The 22,311-nt window shown below is 47.3% G+C and overlaps 1 protein-coding gene across 1 annotated transcript in view; it reads right to left on the bottom strand.

Moving 5' to 3' along the window:
- Window positions 1–22,311, bottom strand: part of EPHX2 (epoxide hydrolase 2) — a 72,174-nt gene that overhangs the window by 4,526 nt on the left and 45,337 nt on the right. The window contains exons 14-18 of the mRNA XM_072143879.1: window positions 16,510–16,555; window positions 14,707–14,809; window positions 14,465–14,534; window positions 11,531–11,611; window positions 11,325–11,383 (exon numbers count right to left, since the gene is read on the bottom strand). Coding sequence (XP_071999980.1) covers window positions 11,325–11,383; window positions 11,531–11,611; window positions 14,465–14,534; window positions 14,707–14,809; window positions 16,510–16,555 — 359 coding nt within the window. The remainder of the gene's footprint in view (window positions 1–11,324; window positions 11,384–11,530; window positions 11,612–14,464; window positions 14,535–14,706; window positions 14,810–16,509; window positions 16,556–22,311) is intronic.

Below are 22,311 nucleotides of genomic sequence, written 5' to 3'. Positions count from 1 at the left end.
CACTAAGATCGTGCGTCCGATATCCTGCATGTGTCGCTTCCCCGCTCAGGTCCCTGGAGTTCACCTTCTTCTTCCTGGTGCATGTAAGTGCATTGTCCGTGTATAATGCGCTGTGAGGGGAGTCACTAAGATCGTGCACCCGATATCCTGCATGTGTTGCTTCCCCGCTCAGGTCCCTGGAGTTCACCTTCTTCTTCCCGGTGCATGTAAGTGCATTGTCCGTGTATAATGCGCTGTGCGGGGAGTCACTAAGATCGTGCCCCGATATCCTGCATGTGTCACTTCCCCGCTCAGGTCCCCGGAGTTCACCTTCTTCTTCCTGGTGCATGTAAGTGCATTGTCCGTGTATAATGCGCTATGCGGGGAGTCACTAAGATCCTGCACCCGATATCCTGCATGTGTCACTTCCCCGCTCAGGTCCCCGGAGTTCACCTTCTTCTTCCTGGTGCATGTAAGTGCATTGTCCGTGTATAATGCGCTGTGTGGGGAGTCACTAAGATCGTGCTCCCGATATCCTGCATGTGTCCCTTCCCCGCTCAGGTCCCGGAGTTCACCTTCTTCTTCCTGGTGCATGTAAGTGCATTGGATGCGACACAATTTGAATGTTAAATCCCGCGCTCAGTCCCAATCAGTCAGATCGTCCGACAGCGCCCGCACCCCAATCTCTGTTGCATGGAAGCAGTGCAGCTGCTTCACAATCCGATCACGTGCGACACAATCCCCTGTTAAATACCTGGGAAATCAAAAACGTCTGACAAAAGTGTGTCCGCGGACCCTTAGTAAATAATCCCCATATTGTCCTTCCACATTTCGAACAATGGGGCTCATTTACTAAGGGTCCAAACGCCGCACTTTCCTGAGGTTTCTAGAATATTTACGTTTTGCGCCAAATCGCCCCAGGATTTTGGCGCAAGCGATCGGATTGTGGTGCATCAGCTTTCACGCAACAGAAATCGGGGGGCGTGGCCCCCAGACAACCTGACGGATTCAGAAAAACTGCGGAATTTAAAAAACGAAAAGTGACGCAAGATCAGCACTTACATGCACCAGGAAGGTGAACTCTGGCGGACCTTGGCGCAGCAGCACCTGCAGGAACTCAGTGAACTCAGCAGACCTGAATCCTCGTCGGAAAATGCACCACGGGATCGCGACAGGATAAGTAAATGTGCCCCAATGTGATGATATTTACAGACACTGAACCAGCAGGGGGTGCAGGACCAGCGGATACTGATCCTTACACACTGGAAATACCTGCACAGCGCGTTTCTTACTCGTCTATAGCCTCTCACTAACGAGAAAGTAATGGATTCTGCATTGATGATTGTATGTGAAGGTCAGGCCGCCCGCCATCGCCTTCTCCACGGCCGGGGATCAGGTGTGCGCCGAGGATCATCTATAAATCACAAGCGGTTCAACCATAGGTCAAGATAAAGCTCCGGGACTCAATGTCAGCAGGAGTGACAGGCGGGTGACGTATCACCGCTCCCCGACATCTGCAGTTACACTGAGCGGCCCCAAACATACTTACATCTCATGCACAGGGTAAGGAAGGAACCGACTGCAAATATTTACTATTTACTGCCTCATGGCACGAGCTAAGATCACAGAATGATGTTATGTACTTACCTCCTGACACTAGACTTACCGGGGTATATAGGGCCCATCTACCCCACCGGTCCCCAGGAGTGTGAGGACTGCCCTGACGCTGGTGTTACCGGGGTATATAGGGCCCATCTACCCCACCGGCCCCCAGGAGTGTGAGGACTGCCCTGACACTGGTCTTACCGGGGTATATAGGGCCCATCTACCCCACCGGCCCCCAGGAGTGTGAGGACTGCCCTGACACTGGTCTTACCGGGGTATATAGGGCCCATCTACCCCACCGGCCCCCAGGAGTGTGAGGACTGCCCTGACACTGGTCTTACCGGGGTATATAGGGCCCATCTACCCCACCGGCCCCCAGGAGTGTGAGGACTGCCCTGACGCTGGTGTTACCGGGGTATATAGGGCCCATCTACCCCACCGGTCCTCAGGAGTGTGAGGACTGCCCTGACGCTGGTGTTACCAGGGTATATAGGGCCCATCTACCCCACCGGCCTCCAGGAGTGTGAGGACTGCCCTGACACTGGTCTTACCGGGGTATATAGGGCCCATCTCCCCCACCGGCCCCCAGGAGTGTGAGGACTGCCCTGACACTGGTGTTACCGGGGTATATAGGGACCATCTACCCCACCGGCCCCCAGGAGTGTGAGGACTGCCCTGACGCTGGTCTTACCGGGGTATATAGGGCCCATCTACCCCACCGGCCCACAGGAGTGTGAGGACTGCCCTGACACTGGTCTTACCGGGGTATATAGGGCCCATCTACCCCACGGGCCCCCAGGAGCGTGAGGACTGCCCTGACGCTGGTGTTACCGGGGTATATAGGGCCCATCTACCCCACCGGCCCCCAGGAGTGTGAGGACTGCCCTGACACTGGTCTTACCAGGGTATATAGGGCCCATCTACCCCACCGGCCCCCAGGAGTGTGAGGACTGCCCTGACGCTGGTGTTACCGGGGTATATAGGGCCCATCTACCCCACCGGCCCCCAGGAGTGTGAGGACTGCCCTGACACTGGTCTTACCGGGGTATATAGGGTCCATCTACCCCACCGGCCCCCAGGAGCTTCTACAATATAGAGTGTGAGGACTGCCCTGACGCTGGTCTTACTGGGGTATATAGGGCCCATCTACCCCACCGGCCCCCAGGAGTGTGAGGACTGCCCTGACACTGGTCTTACCGGGGTATATAGGGACCATCTACCCCACCGGCCCCCAGGAGTGTGAGGACTGCCCTGACACTGGTCTTACCGGGGTATATAGGGCCCATCTACCCCACCGGCCCCCAGGAGCTTCTACAATATAGAGTGTGAGGACTGCCCTGACGCTGGTCTTACTGGGGTATATAGGGCCTATCTACCCCACCGGCCCCCAGGAGTGTGAGGACTGCCCTGACGCTGGTGTTACCGGGGTATATAGGGCCCATCTACCCCACCGGTCCCCAGGAGTGTGAGGACTGCCCTGACGCTGGTGTTACCAGGGTATATAGGGCCCATCTACCCCACCGGCCCCCAGGAGTGTGAGGACTGCCCTGACACTGGTCTTACCAGGGTATATAGGGCCCATCTACCCCACCGGCCCCCAGGAGTGTGAGGACTGCCCTGACGCTGGTGTTACCGGGGTATATAGGGCCCATCTACCCCACCGGCCCCCAGGAGTGTGAGGACTGCCCTGACACTGGTCTTACCGGGGTATATAGGGCCCATCTACCCCACCGGCCCCCAGGAGCTTCTACAATATAGAGTGTGAGGACTGCCCTGACGCTGGTCTTACTGGGGTATATAGGGCCTATCTACCCCACCGGCCCCCAGGAGTGTGAAGACTGCCCTGACGCTGGTGTTACCGGGGTATATAGGGCCCATCTACCCCACCGGTCCCCAGGAGTGTGAGGACTGCCCTGGCGCTGGTCTTACCGGGGTATATAGGGCCCATCTACCCCACCGGCCCCCAGGAGTGTGAGGACGGCCCTGGCGCTGGTCTTACCGGGGTATATAGGGCCCATCTACCCCACCGGCCCCCAGGAGTGTGAGGACTGCCCTGACACTGGTCTTACCGGGGTATATAGGTCCCATCTACCCCACCGGCCCCCAGGAGCGTGAGGACTGCCCTGACACTGGTCTTACCGGGGTATATAGGGCCCATCTACCCCACCGGCCCCCAGGAGCTTCTACAATATAGAGTGTGAGGACTGCCCTGACGCTGGTCTTACTGGGGTATATAGGGCCCATCTACCCCACCGGCCTCCAGGAGTGTGAGGACTGCCCTGACATTGGTCTTACGGGGTATATAGGGACCATCTACCCCACCGGCCCCCAGGAGTGTGAGGACTGCCGGCGCTCCCAGTGAGAGGATGGAGTGTTCTCACTATAGAGGAATACGAGGCTCCGCGTCTCGGCGTGAACGTTACGACTCCCTCATATAATATGATGTAAATGAAGATGTTTTATGCCGGCAGATGAAGCTGTGGTTACATCCGGTGTAATGGCCTCGTTATTTCTACGCGGTTACGAGCCGCCGCCGGCTACGAGAAGGTAATTATATATGGAGACGTTACCCAGTTTTATCTCTACAATAAACAGCGACATGTCGTTCCCTTCCTCTCATCTGCTTTATGTGAACATGGGGCTAACGACTCTCACCGGCTGCAGCGGGGCTTATTTACATCTGTTTAGTGTTGTCGTAGTCAGCGATACATGAATAAGGTGACAACAACCAATCAGAGGTGACAATGGCGCCGGTCAGTGCTGGAATATATCTGGAGTGACTGGGTTTTCTATGAATAAGGAGGAAAAACAAGAAAACTACTTACCTCCCTCCAGCTCCCTGGTCACTCCGGAACTTCCGGTTTCCATCCCCACTTCATCCGATGAGTGGCCTCCTAAGATCCTGCTCTTGTCATCTGTGAAGGTCCCATCACTGAGACCACCACAGATCAGCATGTCATCCCCTAACCCAGTGGTGGCGAACCTATGGCACGGGTGCCAGAGGTGGCACTCAGAGCCCTCTCTATGGGCACCCGCACCAGCACCCCAGTGCAGAGTTTGCCAGACAGGACTCAAGGCCTCTTGCAGTCCCAGGCAGCCCAGGACCGTAGAAAGAAGCTACAAAGATAATCCAAACTACTTCTTCTTCTTTCTACTGTATTGGTGTCCTCAGGTGCCTATACAATTTAAACCTGTTACAGAGCAGGGAGTAATAAGTTAATGCTTAAATTGGCACTTTTGCGAAAAATATGTGGGTTTTGGAGGTAGTTTGGGCACTCAGCGTCTAAAAGGTTTGCCATCACTGCCCTAACCTGTGACTAGAAGATACCTTTCTGTCCATGGAGAATACGGGGTGTTTCTTGGATGGTTTTAAAATGCTCCTATGACTGTGAGGGACTCCGGGAGAGAATTATTGAGGGAGGGGATTTATTTTCTTCAGTTGTCACAGAAAGTCGTGTAGGGGTGAACGATGTAGCAGAGCTGAGTGTATTTGGCTGATTAATTGGGGCACATTTACTTACCCGGTCCGGTCGCGATCCCGCGTTGCGTTATCCGACAAGGATTTGGGTCCGGAGCGATTCACTAAGGTCGTGCGTCCAAGTTCCTGCATGTGTCGCTTCCGCGCCGAGGTCCGCTGGAGTTCACCTTCATCTTCCTGGTGCATGATCTTGCGACACATTTCAGTTTTTAAATTCCACGGTTTGTCCGAATCCATCAGGTTGTCCGACGGCCACTGTCCCCCCGATTTGTGTCGCATGCAAACCAGCACCGATGCGCCAAAAATCTGATCGCGTGCGCAAAAAACCCGGGGAAAATCTGCGCAAAACGGAAATATTCGAGAAAACCCGATGGAATGGCGGTCCCTGGACCCTTAGTAAATGAGCCTCAATGCATCAATCAGGAAGCCAGTGGTGCGGCTGAGCTTTTAGATGTTGAGTCTACTTTATAAATGGACTGTGGGACTTTATAGGCACGGGGAGGAACAATATAGGCATAGTTGTACTGCTGTTTAATAGCAATTTTAAAGATATGTTAAGTTAGTGTGGGTGAGTTTACCTGACAGGGCGGCATGGTGGCTGAGTGGGTATTACTTCTGCCTTGCAGCACTGGGGTCCTAGGTTCAAATCCCACCCAGGTCAACATCTGCAAAGAGTTTGTATGTTCTCTCTGTGTTTGCATGGGTTTCCTCCGGGTCCTCTGGTTTCCTCCCACACTCAAAAACATACTGGTAGGTTGATTAGATTGTGAGCCCCATTGGGGACAGGGACTAATTTGACATGCTTTGTGCAGCGCTGCGTAATCTGTGTGCGCTATATACATAAAGAATTATTATTATTATATTAATTCAGCATCCGCAGGCTGCCAATACAGTTCACATCTGTGTCTGCTCTGACATTCTGACAGTGGAGCTCATAGATAAATGCCAAAAACACCTCAAACTGTAGTGAGAGTGAAGAGGGAAAAATTGTGCTGAGTATGTAGTCAGAGTATCTCCAGAGCTGCTCATCCTATAGAGTTATCCATGAAGATATTGGTTATCACTTACCAAAGGCAGTGCAAAGAGGCTCAGCCGGTCCTGGGTACTTACCCTCATCATAATCTAGTGGGTTTTCTGGATGTTCTATGATAGAATTGGGTCAGAACCAAGATGTATTTATGTAGGGGCTGTTCAGCCACAATATTAGGAAGCCGAGTAACAATGATTGGTGAACGTTCTACACTCAGATACAGTGTATCAGAGGAGAGGGCATAACTTCTTTGGTGGGAAAACTCATTTAAAGGGGTTGTTCCCCTATAGAACTGTCCATGCGAGTGATGGGAATAGCCATACTGTGCAGGAGTAGGTTAGTTTATGCCACTTGATATCAATCCAGGGGACTCCAATAGGAATCTTACAGAAGATCTTTTCGATTTTACAAGGCATTGGAATATCCCACCTATACTTGTGTTTTATGGTGAATCACTTTATACGGTCCTGGAAATCTTAGGACTGCGATTGTTTTCAGAGAAAAAGCAATCAGCCGGCAGATAAGATGACAACCCAGTAATGTAACCCAAGACAGGAGGTTAAATGAACGCCAGAGAGCAATGTCACAGGGGCCCAGGGACCGGTGACAGCAGCCGAGAGGAGGATTAATGAAAATATTTCTTATCAGCCATCAAACAACTTGTCAAGTTCCCATCTTCTACAGACCAAAACTAATCCTGCGAGAATGTCACCAGTGCCGGGAATCAGCACGTCTCCGAATTACAGACACATTGTAACACTACTACAGGAGAGGACAACCTCACAATACATTAATACTGCCCCTATGTACAGGAATATAACTGCTATAATACTGCCCCCTATGTACAGGAATATAACTACTATAATACTGCCCCCTATGTACAAGAATATAACTACTATAATACTGCCCCCTATGTACAGGGATATAACTACTATAATACTGCCCCCTATGTACAAGAATATAACTACTATAATACTATCCCTATGTACAAGAATATAACTACTATAATACTGCCCCCTATGTACAGGGATATAACTACTATAATACTGCCCCCTATGTACAAGAATATAACTACTATAATACTATCCCTATGTACAAGAATATAACTACTATAATACTGCCCCCTATGTACAAGAATATAACTACTATAATACTATCCCTATGTACAAGAATATAACTACTATAATACTGCCCCCTATGTACAAGAATATAACTACTATAATACTGCCCCCTATGTACAGGAATATAACTACTATAATACTGCCCCTATGTACAGGAATATAACTACTATAATACTGCCCCCTATGTACAGGAATATAACTACTATAATACTGCCCCCTATGTACAGGAATATAACTACTATAATACTGCCTCCTATGTACAGGAATATAACTACTATAATACTGCCCCCTATGTACAGGAATATAACTACTATAATACTGCCCCTATGTACAAGAATATAACTACTATAATACTGCCCCTATGTACAGGAATATAACTACTATAATACTGCCCCCTATGTACAGGAATATAACTACTATAATACTGCCCCCTATGTACAGGAATATAACTGCTATAATACTGTCCCCTATGTACAGGAATATAACTACTATAATACTGCCCCCTATGTACAGGAATATAACTACTATAATACCGCCCCCTATGTACAGGAATATAACTACTATAATACTGCCCCCTATGTACAGGAATATAACTACTATAATACTGCCCCCTATGTACAGGAATATAACTAATATAATACTGCCCCCTATGTACAGGAATATAACTACTATAATACTGCCCCCTATGTACAGGAATATAACTACTATAATACTATTCTCTATGTACAAGAATATAACTACTATAATACTGCCCCCTATGTACAGGAATATAACTACTATAATACTGCCCCCTATGTACAGGAATATAACTGCTATAATACTGTCCCCTATGTACAGGAATATAACTACTATAATACTGCTCCTATGTACAGGAATATAACTAATATAATACTGCCCTCTATGTACAAGAATATAACTACTATAATACTGCCCCCTATGTACAGGAATATAACTACTATAATACTGCCCCCTATGTACAGGAATATAACTACTATAATACTGCCCCCTATGTACAGGAATATAACTAATATAATACTGCCCCCTATGTACAGGAATATAACTACTATAATACTGCCCCCTATGTACAGGAATATAACTACTATAATACTGCTCCTATGTACAGGAATATAACTAATATAATACTGCCCTCTATGTACAGGAATATAACTACTATAATACTGCCCCCTATGTATGAGAATATAACTACTATAATACTGCCCCCTATGTACAGAATATAACTACTATAATACTGCCCCCTATGTACAAGAATATAACTACTATAATACTGCCCCCTATGTACAAGAATATAACTACTATAATACTGCCCCCTATGTACAAGAATATAACTACTATAATACTGCCCCTTATGTACAGGAATATAACTACTATAATACTGCCCCCTATGTACAGGAATATAACTACTATAATACTGCCCCCTATGTACAAGAATATAACTACTATAATACTGCCCCCTATGTACAAGAATATAACTACTATAATACTGCCCCCTATGTACAGGAATATAACTACTATAATACTGCCCCCTATGTACAGGAATATAACTACTATAATACTGCTCCTATGTACAGGAATATAACTAATATAATACTGCCCTCTATGTACAGGAATATAACTACTATAATACTGCCCCCTATGTAGAGAATATAACTACTATAATACTGCCCCCTATGTACAGAATATAACTACTATAATACTGCCCCCTATGTACAAGAATATAACTACTATAATACTGCCCCCTATGTACAAGAATATAACTACTATAATACTGCCCCCTATGTACAAGAATATAACTACTATAATACTGCCCCTTATGTACAGGAATATAACTACTATAATACTGCCCCCTATGTACAGGAATATAACTACTATAATACTGCCCCCTATGTACAAGAATATAACTACTATAATACTGCCCCCTATGTACAAGAATATAACTACTATAATACTGCCCCCTATGTACAAGAATATAACTACTATAATACTGCACCCTATGTACAAGAATATAACTACTATAATACTGCCCCCTATGTACAAGAATATAACTACTATAATACTGCCCCCTATGTACAAGAATATAACTACTATAATACTGCCCCCTATGTACAAGAATATAACTACTATAATACTGCCCTCTATGTACAGGAATATAACTCCTATAATACTGCCCCCTATGTACAAGAATATAACTACTATAATACTGTCCCCTATGTACAAGAATATAACTACTATAATACTGCCCCCTATGTACAGGAATATAACTACTATAATACTGCCCCCTATGTACAGGAATATAACTACTATAATACTGCCCCCTATGTACAGGAATATAACTACTATAATACTGCCCCCTATGTACAGGAATATAACTACTATAATACTGCCCCCTATGTACAGGAATATAACTACTATAATACTGCCCCCTATGTACAAGAATATAACTACTATAATACTGCCCCCTATGTACAAGAATATAACTACTATAATACTGCCCCCTATGTACAAGAATATAACTACTATAATACTGTCCCCTATGTACAAGAATATAACTACTATAATACTGCCCCTATGTACAAGAATATAACTACTATAATACTGCCCCCTATGTACAAGAATATAACTACTATAATACTGCCCCCTATGTACAGGAATATTACTACTATAATACTGCCCCTATGTACAAGAATATAACTACTATAATACTGCCCCTATGTACAAGAATATAACTACTATAATACTGCCCCCTATGTACAAGAATATAACTACTATAATACTGCCCCCTATGTACAGGAATATAACTACTATAATACTGCCCCCTATGTACAGGAATATAACTACTATAATACTGCCCCCTATGTACAGGAATATAACTACTATAATACTGCCCCCTATGTACAGGAATATAACTACTATAATACTGCCCCCTATGTACAAGAATATAACTACTATAATACTGCCCCCCTATGTACAAGAATATAACTACTATAATACGGCCCCCTATGTACAGGAATATAACTACTATAATACTGCACCCTATGTACAAGAATATAACTACTATAATACTGCCCCCTATGTACAAGAATATAACTACTATAATACTGCCCCCTATGTACAAGAATATAACTACTATAATACTGCCCCCTATGTACAAGAATATAACTACTATAATACTGCCCTCTATGTACAGGAATATAACTCCTATAATACTGCCCCCTATGTACAAGAATATAACTACTATAATACTGTCCCCTATGTACAAGAATATAACTACTATAATACTGCCCCCTATGTACAGGAATATAACTACTATAATACTGCCCCCTATGTACAGGAATATAACTACTATAATACTGCCCCCTATGTACAGGAATATAACTACTATAATACTGCCCCCTATGTACAGGAATATAACTACTATAATACTGCCCCCTATGTACAGGAATATAACTACTATAATACTGCCCCCTATGTACAAGAATATAACTACTATAATACTGCCCCCTATGTACAAGAATATAACTACTATAATACTGCCCCCTATGTACAAGAATATAACTACTATAATACTGTCCCCTATGTACAAGAATATAACTACTATAATACTGCCCCATATGTACAAGAATATAACTACTATAATACTGCCCCCTATGTACAGGAATATAACTACTATAATGCTGCCCCCTATGTACAAGAATATAACTACTATAATACTGCCCCCTATGTACAAGAATATAACTACTATAATATTGCCCCCTATGTACAGGAATATAACTACTATAATACTGCCCCCTATGTACAGGAATATAACTACTATAATACTGCCCCCTATGTACAGGAATATAACTACTATAATACTGCCCCCTATGTACAGGAATATAACTACTATAATACTGCCCCCTATGTACAAGAATATTACTATAATACTGCCCCCTATGTACAAGAATATAACTACTATAATACTGCCCCCTATGTACAAGAATATAACTACTATAATACTGCCCCCTATGTACAAGAATATAACTACTATAATACTGCCCCCTATGTACAGGAATATAACTACTATAATACTGACCCCTAGGATTGTGTCACTTACTTCTCCATCTGAGTCCAGTGTCCACAGAAATCGATGTGTCCTCGTGTGAGGTTAGGAATCTGTAATATAAATGATTAGTTACATAATATGAGACACTATTACTATGTATATACACCGTGGCTTGTGTGCAGGTATCAGTATTGCCTCTGACTGATAATAAGATGGGGGTGACCTCTGTGTATATGACAGGGGTAGGTAGCACTCACCTTCTTCTCCATGCCAGTGGTCATAACCGGAAGTAACACTGGATCGTTCTCCGCTGTCACCATTAGAGCTGGGACTAGTATCTGGGAATGAGAGAACAGGAAATAAATTACAGGGTGTAGATAGCCTGCAGCGCCCCCAGAGGAGAAAGGAAGCATTACACTGTACAGAATAAAGAGTATATAATAGGAGGGGAATATGAGCTGCAGATTTCATAGAATGGGTAACTTCCTATAATAGAACAGCAGTTCTTACAATCATTAGGAATACTCAATGATAAAGTCATTTAATTTGGAAGGTTTTAGCACAATAATACCCATTGTCTTCTTTTGTCCCTTACTTCTGCTTGGGGCAGACTCCAGGACGATCGCTCTCCATCCCCTCCGGCCATAGACACATTAATACATTTTTCTCTTCTAGCAGAATTATTACTTTTAGTCGTTTAACTTGACTCTTCTCAGTTATTTTACTTTCTATGATTCTTCCGCTCCTTCTCTGACAAGCAGGGCAAGGGGCTACTTGTATTGGCTGCCAGGAAATAACTATGTAGAGCCTGGGCAGTAGGGGGAATGGCAGTGACAGTGTATTGTTATACACTTGGATGTCCAGGTGGCATTATACTAACTCCGCATGGGTAGGTCCAAGATTTAAAGGGATTGTCCATAAGTATAATTGGTCAACATCAATATGTTATGATGGGGGCTGCCCCAGCACTGATCCGCCGTGCATGTCATTAACATGAAGCATAGATCTAGAAGTAGTACGCTCAGTGTAGTGGCCAGAAGCTGGAAATACAGGGGTGGCTCCTATCAAAGTTTATCCTACTAAACCCCTTCCTCATAGATCCAGGCACCGGACAGAGGTCATCATCTTATTATGTCTGTTATCCATGGCCTCCTTCCTAATAAAAACTTCTCAAATAATTCTAAAGAGCCTAAAAGGCTCTGGGGGGGGTTATACCAGAGCCCCTCCGTGCTGTAGCTTCCATAGCTGTTACACTTCCCCCCTCCCACTGTGTGAGATGACATCAGGCAGAGAGAGGAGGTAAATGCTGAGGGAGCAAAAGAGGAGACAGCGGCCTGTGAAGTAACAGCAGGGAGGGGCTCTAGTAACACATCCAGAGCCCTTCTGGCTCATTAGAATAATTCTAAAAGTTGATTTTAGAAGGGAGGAGGCCATTTTTAACAAAGGTTACGGCAGTCACTGTGGTGGTAGTTTTTTCATCATGAATTTTTATGGTAAATTTCCCTTAAAGGGAATGGGACCAAAGCTGTAATTCGAGCTTTTGGACACTACTAGCCATGTGCTATCACTCAGCTCGCCCGGAGACAGATAAACCTGGTAAACGTCTTCATAGAATATTCCTTCTCGCTCGGATACTCGCCGGGGAATTTCTCCAGCACATAAATCAGGAGATTTCCGATGTTACGGACGCCGGGGCGAGGGGATTTATTATGCGCTGTCAAAATCGTTATAAAAGCCGGGAATTACCATGAGGAAGCAGCAGGTGTCTGCGGGAGGCCAGCACGAGCCATATATCTCCATGCGCCCCCATCTGGGGTACAGGGTGGGGGGCGCTCACACATCTGCACTGCATCCCGTCCCTTTAATAATATGTGAGGCTCCAACTAATAATCCTATGAGGACACTCGCTGCCAAACCGAACCTCCCAGCGGGTCACATCTGCCCAACCTCTCGCTGACCTCAGATCCTGAAGATCTGCTACATTCCTGCTGATTACAGAATGATAGATCCAGTTCTTACCCCTTAAAGGGAACCTGTCACCAGATATAACTCCCACCCCTGAAATCTCCTTTCTATATTTCCTGTTTTATGCAAATTCTCAGCCGTTTACATATAAAAACTCTCCATCAAAGTTATATAACATCGAGCAGAGAAGTCATATTTTGTAGAGATGAGTCAGTGGGAGAGTCACTTTAGACACATCTATCCTCTGATCTATAGCGCCTAGAAACCTGCTGCTGGTGTCATATTAAAGTTAAGAATCTCATCTTTCAGATCTCATGTGATTCTAGGAGCTACAGGCATTTAGCGAGGATGAACTGGATCTTTATATCTGCAGCTCACATTTTCATCTATGTGTGTAACTCCTTGTACCTCCAGTTGTGTAGTTCGATCCTTAAAAGCATGGGATGGGATCAAAAAAGTCCCCACATTGACCAAATCTGCTATAAATTTATAAAGATTTTATTTTATCAAAGGAATCTAACATCCAAATCCCTGATGATAAACTGGGGACCCTTAACCCATAGATCCAGGCGCCGTCACTGTGTAAAAATTCTAATTTTTGTTATCTATGGCCTCCTTCATTTTAGGATCAACTTTTAAAATTGTGAGCCAAAAGGGCTACTGTAGCCCCTCTGTGTAGTGGCTATGCAGGCTCTTACACTGTCTCACCACCCCCCTGGCAGAAAGTGCTGATGAAGGAGGGTAAAGTGAGACAGTGTAATGGTCTGTAAAGCCAGATCACACAGGGGCTAGGGTAGCCCCTCAGGCTCATTAACATAAATATAAAAGTTGATGTTATAAGTCTATGGATAACAAATATAAGAAGATTAATACAGTCATGGTGGATGGATCTATGAGTAAGGCTACATTTACACTGACGTGTGACAGCCGTGACGTAGCGCAGGAGAGGAGGAGGTGAGCGCTGCTCGCCCCAGCCCCTCCACACAGAGATATATGGTGCACGGCGCCGTTATATGGGGACAGATAGGACATGTCCTCCCTTTCCCCAGGTACGGAGCAGTACAGTGCCATATATGTGCTGCACCGTACCGCCCCGTGTGCCCATTGCCGGCCTATGGGGGACGTATATATGTTCCCCAAAGGTCATGCAATGGTCGTGTGATTTCCCTTAATATAACACAAGTTTATCTCCTTCCCTTCCTAGTTCCTTTAATATGACACCTCACCTTCCAGTTGTGACCTTTGACGGCCCACTCCCAGGTCCGGTCCATGTTTCTGTACCAGTTTAATGGACCCCTGCAGAAAAAGCAATGGGCGTCAGTTCACACCACGTGTAAGACAGGTGCCAGCTCAGATCTGGGTCTTCTCAAGCGATACATTGTAGATAGATTCAGCTTCTATAACATATATATATATACACACAGCATCCTGCGTCACTGTCCACCCCACAGCTCCGGCTCCTTCCTACCTGAATCCGCTCTTCTTAAACTGCGACACATAAAACTGCAGCTCCGGCTCACTAAGGATCCGGCTTCTCGGGACTTCTTCTGGGAGGCCGACAAAGAGCCCACCTGTAAGATAAGGTAGAACAGATATTATATATATATATATTCCACATTCTCAGCCGTGTCTAGTGAGGTTTACTTGGGTTGAGCTGCAATGCAGGGTATGGCCACTGTACAAGGTATGGCGCTGTGTGTAGAGATCACGGTGCTCCGCTGGATGCTGCAGTCTCTCCAAAGAGTCAATGGACCCAACACGAAGTGTCAGACCTCCAACAGCGACAGGTGATCAATAAACCAATCCTGGATGACCCCGTATTAGAGTCCGTGTGTGACTTTATAGAAGCCGCTGAAGATGACGAGCACCGACCAAGAGTAGAAAAGAAATGACCTTGTGCTTAGATGACTGGAGCCTAATGATAATAGAGTGAGGAGGAAAGTGCACCTAGAGGTCATGACCTGCGACATGATGAAAGGATCCCCCTGCGCACAGCGTTCCCGGATCACTGGACACTTTGCTTGATGTCAGTAGATCTGGATTTTGCACCGGAATTGGAATTTCATCCATCCGTGTTGTTAGCAATGCTTAGATCCAGGGTTCAGGGTTGTATTATTTAGGACTCCGTTGTGTCATTCAGAGCTTGTATGTTAATCGACCTTGTCCTGTGTCACCCCGGCCTGTGGTTACTTACGGGAACACATTGGGCTTACACTGCGTGTTGTAGTCTAGCGGGTGACATGACCACAAGCTACGGATAGCTGTGACGAAGTGGATTAACATACCTGAGGTCTGGCCACGTCCTTTAAAGGGAACCCGTCACCACATTTTACACAAATACATAGAGCCCTATTAACTAACTAACCCTCTTCTTTTAGATTAATATGTTTTCCCTCACATCCCCATAAAATCAACTTTGTTATCTTACCTGGCAAAAAACCATACTGAGCAAGTCAGGGGGGCGTGTTTCCGTCCGCACTCATTTCTACTTCTTCTCACTATTCAGCACATCATGTCATGTGACCAGCGTGATCATCTGAGGTCCTTTACCCACTATGCTTTTCAAAATCGCCCCATGTATGTATCTAATCACATGAAATCACAGCAGCTTCCTTCACAGCCTCCATGGAGGCTGCTGTTACTTCATGTGATCAGATACATACATGGGGTAGATTTTGCAATTAGTGAATAAAGGAGACATCATTGCTGTATGCCAGGTAAGATAACAAAGTTGATTTTATGGGGATTAGCTAAAAAAAAAAGGGTGGCATTTAGTGAATAGGGCTCTATGGGAACCTGTCACTAGCTGTATTTGTAAAAAATGTGATGACAAATTCCTAAGAGGCTTATAAAGACCACTGAGTGGTCTACAATGTGCCACAAGGGGAAATATCACCTGATAAGATGCACTTTTTCTTGTCATTCAAAGTATGTGCTGATTTCTGTGATACATAACCAGTTACAATGACCCACCAACAAATGTATCCACCAGGTTTGATATTCATTTTTTGGTTGTGGCTCTTCACACAGAGAACATATATAACCAAAAGGATTGGTGATACAGGTGTAACACCCGGGAACACGCAGTAGAATGGAAGTCTCTATGGTTACTGCTCCATATGGACACAATGTAGTCATGTGCTATGGAGGAGCCCCAAGACCCCTATTCTAGTGATTGGTGGGGTCACACATCTACCATTATATCATGCAGATCTTTTGTAGAGAATCCAGCATCATCATATTACCCATAGAAGAACTAGGGGGTACTTACCTCTCTCACATACTCCAACAGTACTGAGGGATCCTTGAAGCCTGTCCTATAGGACACAAAAAAGACCAAAAAATGACAGGTAATAATGAGGTGACGTGATGTCTGTGCAGTGGTTGGGGGAAGGATCTATCATAACAGGGTAGGGGTTCAAGTTCTACAATAGACATGGGTGACAGTCACCCCGGATTCTCCCTCTGTAGGACAGGTTGGGGGTTCTGTGATCCCTAGAAGAGGGAACCTGGGGCCTATAGGAGATCTGTATGTCACCTAGAGGAGATCTGCATGTCACCTACAGGAGATCTGGATGTCACCTACAGGAGATCTGCATGTCACCTACAGGAGATCTGCATGTCACCTACAGGAGATCTGGATGTCACCTACAGGAGATCTGGATGTCACCTACAGGAGATCTGGATGTCACCTATAGGAGATCTGGATGACACCAATAGGAGATCTGTATGTCACCTATAGGGGGATCTGCATGTCACCTATAGGGGGATCTGCATGTCACCTATAGGAGATCTGGATGTCACCTACAGGAGATCTGGATGTCACCTACAGGAGATCTGGATGTCACCTACAGGAGATCTGGATGTCACCTATAGGAGATCTGGATGACACCAATAGGAGATCTGTATGTCACCTGTAGGAGATCTGTATGTCACCTACAGGAGATCTGGATGTCACCTACAGGAGATCTGGATGACACCAATAGGAGATCTGCATGTCACCTGTAGGAGATCTGTATGTCACCTATAGGGGGATCTGCATGTCACCTATAGGAGATCTGGATGTCACCTACAGGAGATCTGGATGTCACCTACAGGAGATCTGGATGTCACCTACAGGAGATCTGGATGTCACCTACAGGAGATCTGGATGTCACCTATAGGAGATCTGGATGACACCAATAGGAGATCTGTATGTCACCTGTAGGAGATCTGTATGTCACCTATAGGGGATCTGCATGTCACCTATAGGAGATCTGTATGTCACCTACAGGAGATCTGGATGTCACCTACAGGAGATCTGGATGTCACCTACAGGAGATCTGGATGTCACCTACAGGAGACCTGGATGTCACCTATAGGAGATCTGGATGACACCAATAGGAGATCTGGATGTCACCTATAGGAGATCTGGATGTCACCTATAGGAGATCTGGATGTCACCTACAGATCTGGATGTCACCTATAGGAGATCTGGATGACACCAATAGGAGATCTGCATGTCGCCTATAGGAGATCTGGATGTCACCTATAGGAGATCCGGATGTCACCTATAGGAGATCTGGATGTCACCTATAGGAGATCTGGATGTCACCTATAGGAGATCTGGATGTCGCCTATAGGAGATCTGGATGACACCTATAGGAGATCTGGATGTCACCTATAGGAGATCTGGATGACACCAATAGGAGATCTGCATGTCGCCTATAGGAGATCTGGATGTCACCTATAGGAGATCTATATGTCACCTATAGGAGATCTATATGTCATGCCTGGGCTCTCTTTGGGATCTCATCATTATCCGTATAAACATACAAGAGATCAGACAGGAGATGTTGGGCCTGGACCTTCTCTTGACCAGACAGAAGAGGACACCCCGATCCGGCTGTAACCTTCATCTCTGACTAATTGGGAAATCCCTGAATAATTTAGGATGGAGAAGGGAAGAGTTTAGTCGCGCTCTGGTTAGTACTAATCTATTTACCTCCTGCCCGTAATTGTCACCAACACCTCAGATATCGGAGCTCAGTGCCGGGAACACGAGGTGACGGGGAGGTTACGTCCGCTACTGTCACCGGATCAGTACCGGCAGCTGTCAATCACTAGATCAGGTAATGGGGGGCCCCTGTACTGTACCCCACATATAACATATGAGGAGACCCCTGGGAGTCCAGCACACAGGCCTATATGTGGCCAGCCAGCTATACACTATATATATGGTATATAGGTGTATACTGTGCTGTATCATTAGTAATTACAATGAAAGGATCAACCCCTCGTATTCTGTAACACATTAACCATTAATGGGTCAGATCTGGTGTCGCTGCTATTTTCCAGTGTGGAGATCAGAAGGGGCTTAGGGTTTTCACACCGAAAATCTCACACATCCAGAAGTGTACACCAAGGGCTATATCACCATGTAACCCTAATGTACCAGGAGGAGGGAGGATAGTACACAGTGACTGCACCAGCAGCAGGATAGTGAGTGCAGCTGTGGAGTATAATACAGCATGTAACTCAGGATCAGTACAGGATAAGTAATGTCATGTATGTACACAGTGACTGCACCAGCAGCAGAATAGTGAGTGCAGCTCTGGAGTATAATACAGGATGTAACTCAGGACCAGTACAGGATAAGTAATGTCATGTATGTACACAGTGACTGCACCAGCAGCAGAATAGTGAGTGCAGCTCTGGAGTATAATACAGGATGTGACTCAGGATCAGTACAGGATAAGTAATGCCATGTATATACACAGTGACTGCACCAGCAGCAGAATAGTGAGTGCAGCTCTGGAGTATAATACAGGATGTAACTCAGGGTCAGTACAGGATAAGTAATGTCATGTATGTACACAGTGACTGCACCAGCAGCAGAATAGTGAGTGCGTCTCAGGTGTTGCTCGTTACCTCGTTAACTCTCTGTTGCTGTGAGAGGCTGTGTGCTGCTGCTGCTCCTGAGCTCCAGGGAAAACCACCTCCACCTGGGGCCTGCTCTCTCCTCTCCCAGGGAGGGAGTGGGTTTCCAGGCATGAGCCAGGGCAGTAAGTCCCAGGCTCCTGCTTCCCGGTCTAGGCCGGCGGGAGGCAGGGGTAGCCAGGAACCGGCCAGCGCTGCGGAAGCCTTGGGGGTGAGAAGATCTGCAAGGAACAGCAGCAATGCTGCTCCAAGTACCCCCAGGCCAGCTAAGGCTTCAAAAAGCAGCAAGACCTCAGAAAAGATGAATACCTCAGGAAAGCTGGATACCTCGGGAAAGCTGGGTACTTCGGAAAAGCTGGATACCGCAGGAAAGCTGAGTGCTCAGAGAGGTGAGGCTGACCTCAGTGAAGAGGGCTGGGGAATGCTGAGGACCCGGGAGTCTATTTCCAGCTATGCCTCCCGGGCTCTGGGCCACCTCTCTGAGTACGAAGAAGCCAGCAAGACGGTGAGGAGACTGCGGGAGGAGCTCAGGTGCGCCCATGCCAGGGCAAGCTCTGCCCCAAAGAGGAAGAAGGAGCAGATTCTGGCAGAGATTTCCAGGCTCCAGACTAACATCCAGGCCTTGGAGGAGAGGAAGGCTTACCTGCTGGAGAGGAGCGGGCCGTTTAAAGAAAAGATCCTTAATGATGAGAGATTCCGGGAGATGGAGGAGGAAAAGCAGAGGCGGCTGATGGGGCTTCAGCCAGAGAGTCAGATGGAGGAGGAAAGTTCGGTACCGTGCAGTGGGCCCCCTGCAGGACAAGCGGCTATGTCATCTGGCTGCGGTTCTGCCGGCCCGGGTGAGGATAGTGACAGCCACCAGGGAGGGGCGCTGATGGAGGAGATCCGACGGCTCGAGTCCCCTGTGCACCTCCAGGACTTTACTTTTGGAGACGATCTGCCGGAGGATGCACCGGGGGGCAGCAAACCACGAAAGAAGAAGACCAAATCCGTGGAAGTGGTGAGTCTAGTCTACAGCCCCCTCCCCGTAAAACCCGAGTCGGCCGCAGGGTCAGCTCACTGTGCGAGCCCCGTTACCCAGCCCAGCGCGGGTCCTGCAGTGGACTCAGTGCCAGGGAGCGGGGAGATTACAGGTGTGACATCTGATGTGGCGATGGGCTCCGTCTCTGTTTGTGGTAACAGTGGAGGAGCAGGGGAGGCATCGGCCGCGAGGCCGGACAGTAAGGGCGGCTCGGCAGTGGCGATACCATCCAAATCCAGTGCTGTGGTGCGTCCCCCAGTGGGAGGGGGGGATAGCCCGGCACTGGTGGCAGCTTCCGGTGCCTCGGCGCCTCTTCATGCTGTTGCCGCTAATCACTCGGTTATGGAGCGGCGGCAGCGTGGAGGGGTCGCTGAGGCTGAGGGCTCCGGACCTCCCAAACCTAAAGTCCTATTTTGTGTTGGTGTTGGAGACAGTCTGCAGAGGAGTGCTGAGGAAGGTGGGGATCAGCGGTGCCACATACCAGCCAAAGATCAGCGGCGACTCCTACCTTCCTCTAAGAAAAGTAAAATAACATCTGCTACCGATGATGCGGAGGGCACAAGTGTGACACAAGTTGGGGTTCCCTCTGGGCGATGCGCTGCGGGGGGACCCCCGTCCCTTGTGCCTGAAGATGCGGAGGTGGTCTTGTCTGCTAATGTTGTTGCTGGTCCAGCCAGTGTGAGTGGAGTCAGTAATGTTGTGGTGGATAATGTGAATGGTGTGAGTGGTGGAGAATCTTTTCCAGCTTTGGGGGTGAGTGATGGAGGGACTGGTGGTGTGAGTGGCGCGGCTGAGTGTAACATGCAGGTGGGTAGTGTTAATGTGGTGGGTGCAGGGGTTGGTCCGGTTGCTCCCCCAGTGGCGGCCCCTATTAAGAGCTATGCCAGTGTCGCTGCTGGGGGAAGTAGGGGTCCATCATCCTCGTCTCTGGGCTCTGGGGACGGCTTTTTGCAACGTCGCCTCCTGCAGGCCTTACAGAAGGGAGAAAGGACGATCAATGTAGCGGGTCAGGAGGTTGATTTGTCGTTTTGGATAGAGAGGCACGGCCTGTCTGCCTTCCGAGAGCAAAGAGGCAGGGAGACATCATGGTCGCTCCCGACAACCGGGCCGGGTGCTAACCGTAGGAATGTGGTCCGTCTTCGGTGGCGTGGCAGTGATGTGTGTCCCCCTCGGGCACGGGTAGTTGAGCTGCTGCTGAAGATGGACTTCAAGGCGGCTGACATCTTTGCCTTGATCCATCCCTATGGTACATCTGAGTTTGATATCAGCTTTGTTCGGCCAGAGGGGCTTGAGCTCTTCTGGTCCAACTATGAGCTGAGATACAACGAGCCCGAGTGGCAGGACTTTGCTGTGCAAGCAGTGTCCCGCCAGAGCGAACTCAAGAAAGTGACCGTTCTTACCCGTAACGAATCACTATCTTGCTTTGACATCATGACCTGGATGAATCGTTATGGAGAGGTACTGGGAGTACCCGAGAAAAATCGTGATGAGTATGGTATCTGGTCAGGGGCCTGGACCTTCATGGTGAAGTTGAGGCGTTCAGGTAACTCAGTCGCCCACATCCCTTCATCAGCCTTCCTGGGGAGGGATCGGATCCTGATCTTCTACCGGGGGCAGCCTAAGCTGTGTCACTGGTGCGGTGACCCCACACATTTCAGCGCAAACTGCACCGTGCAGAAGTGTGCGTTGTGTGGGGGTGTCGGCCATCTCACTGCATCCTGTACAGGGCAGATTAGGTGTAACCTGTGTGGTGATCTCGGTCACCCGTACAGTCGTTGTCCTCTTTCCTTCGCTAATGCGGGCTCAGCCTCAGCGGGTGAAAGCCATGAGGCTGAATCTGCTGGGGAGGGGCCTAGCAGAGGTGGAGGAATGGAGGGGCCAGGGAAGAAAGACAGGAAAAAGACGCCTGCCCAGCTAAGGCGTCTAGAGAAGCGTCAACAGGAGAGAGAGCGGGGGGAGTCTCGGGCTGCTGGGACAACCTCTGGCGCTCTCCTAGAGACCACACCTGTCGCTGAGGCCCCAGGGGAGGATGTACTGGATGAGGAGGTCAGGAGGATCGAGAGAGAGGAAGGTGCCACGTCCTCAGACTCCTCCCATTATGAGAGTATGGACGAGGATAATAGGGCGTGGCTA

Source organism: Engystomops pustulosus, chromosome 3, assembly GCF_040894005.1.
Source record: "Engystomops pustulosus chromosome 3, aEngPut4.maternal, whole genome shotgun sequence".
Taxonomy (NCBI): Eukaryota; Metazoa; Chordata; class Amphibia; order Anura; family Leptodactylidae; genus Engystomops; species Engystomops pustulosus.
Note: the sequence above shows the minus strand (reverse complement) of the source record. Positions and strands in the feature narration are given on the sequence as shown.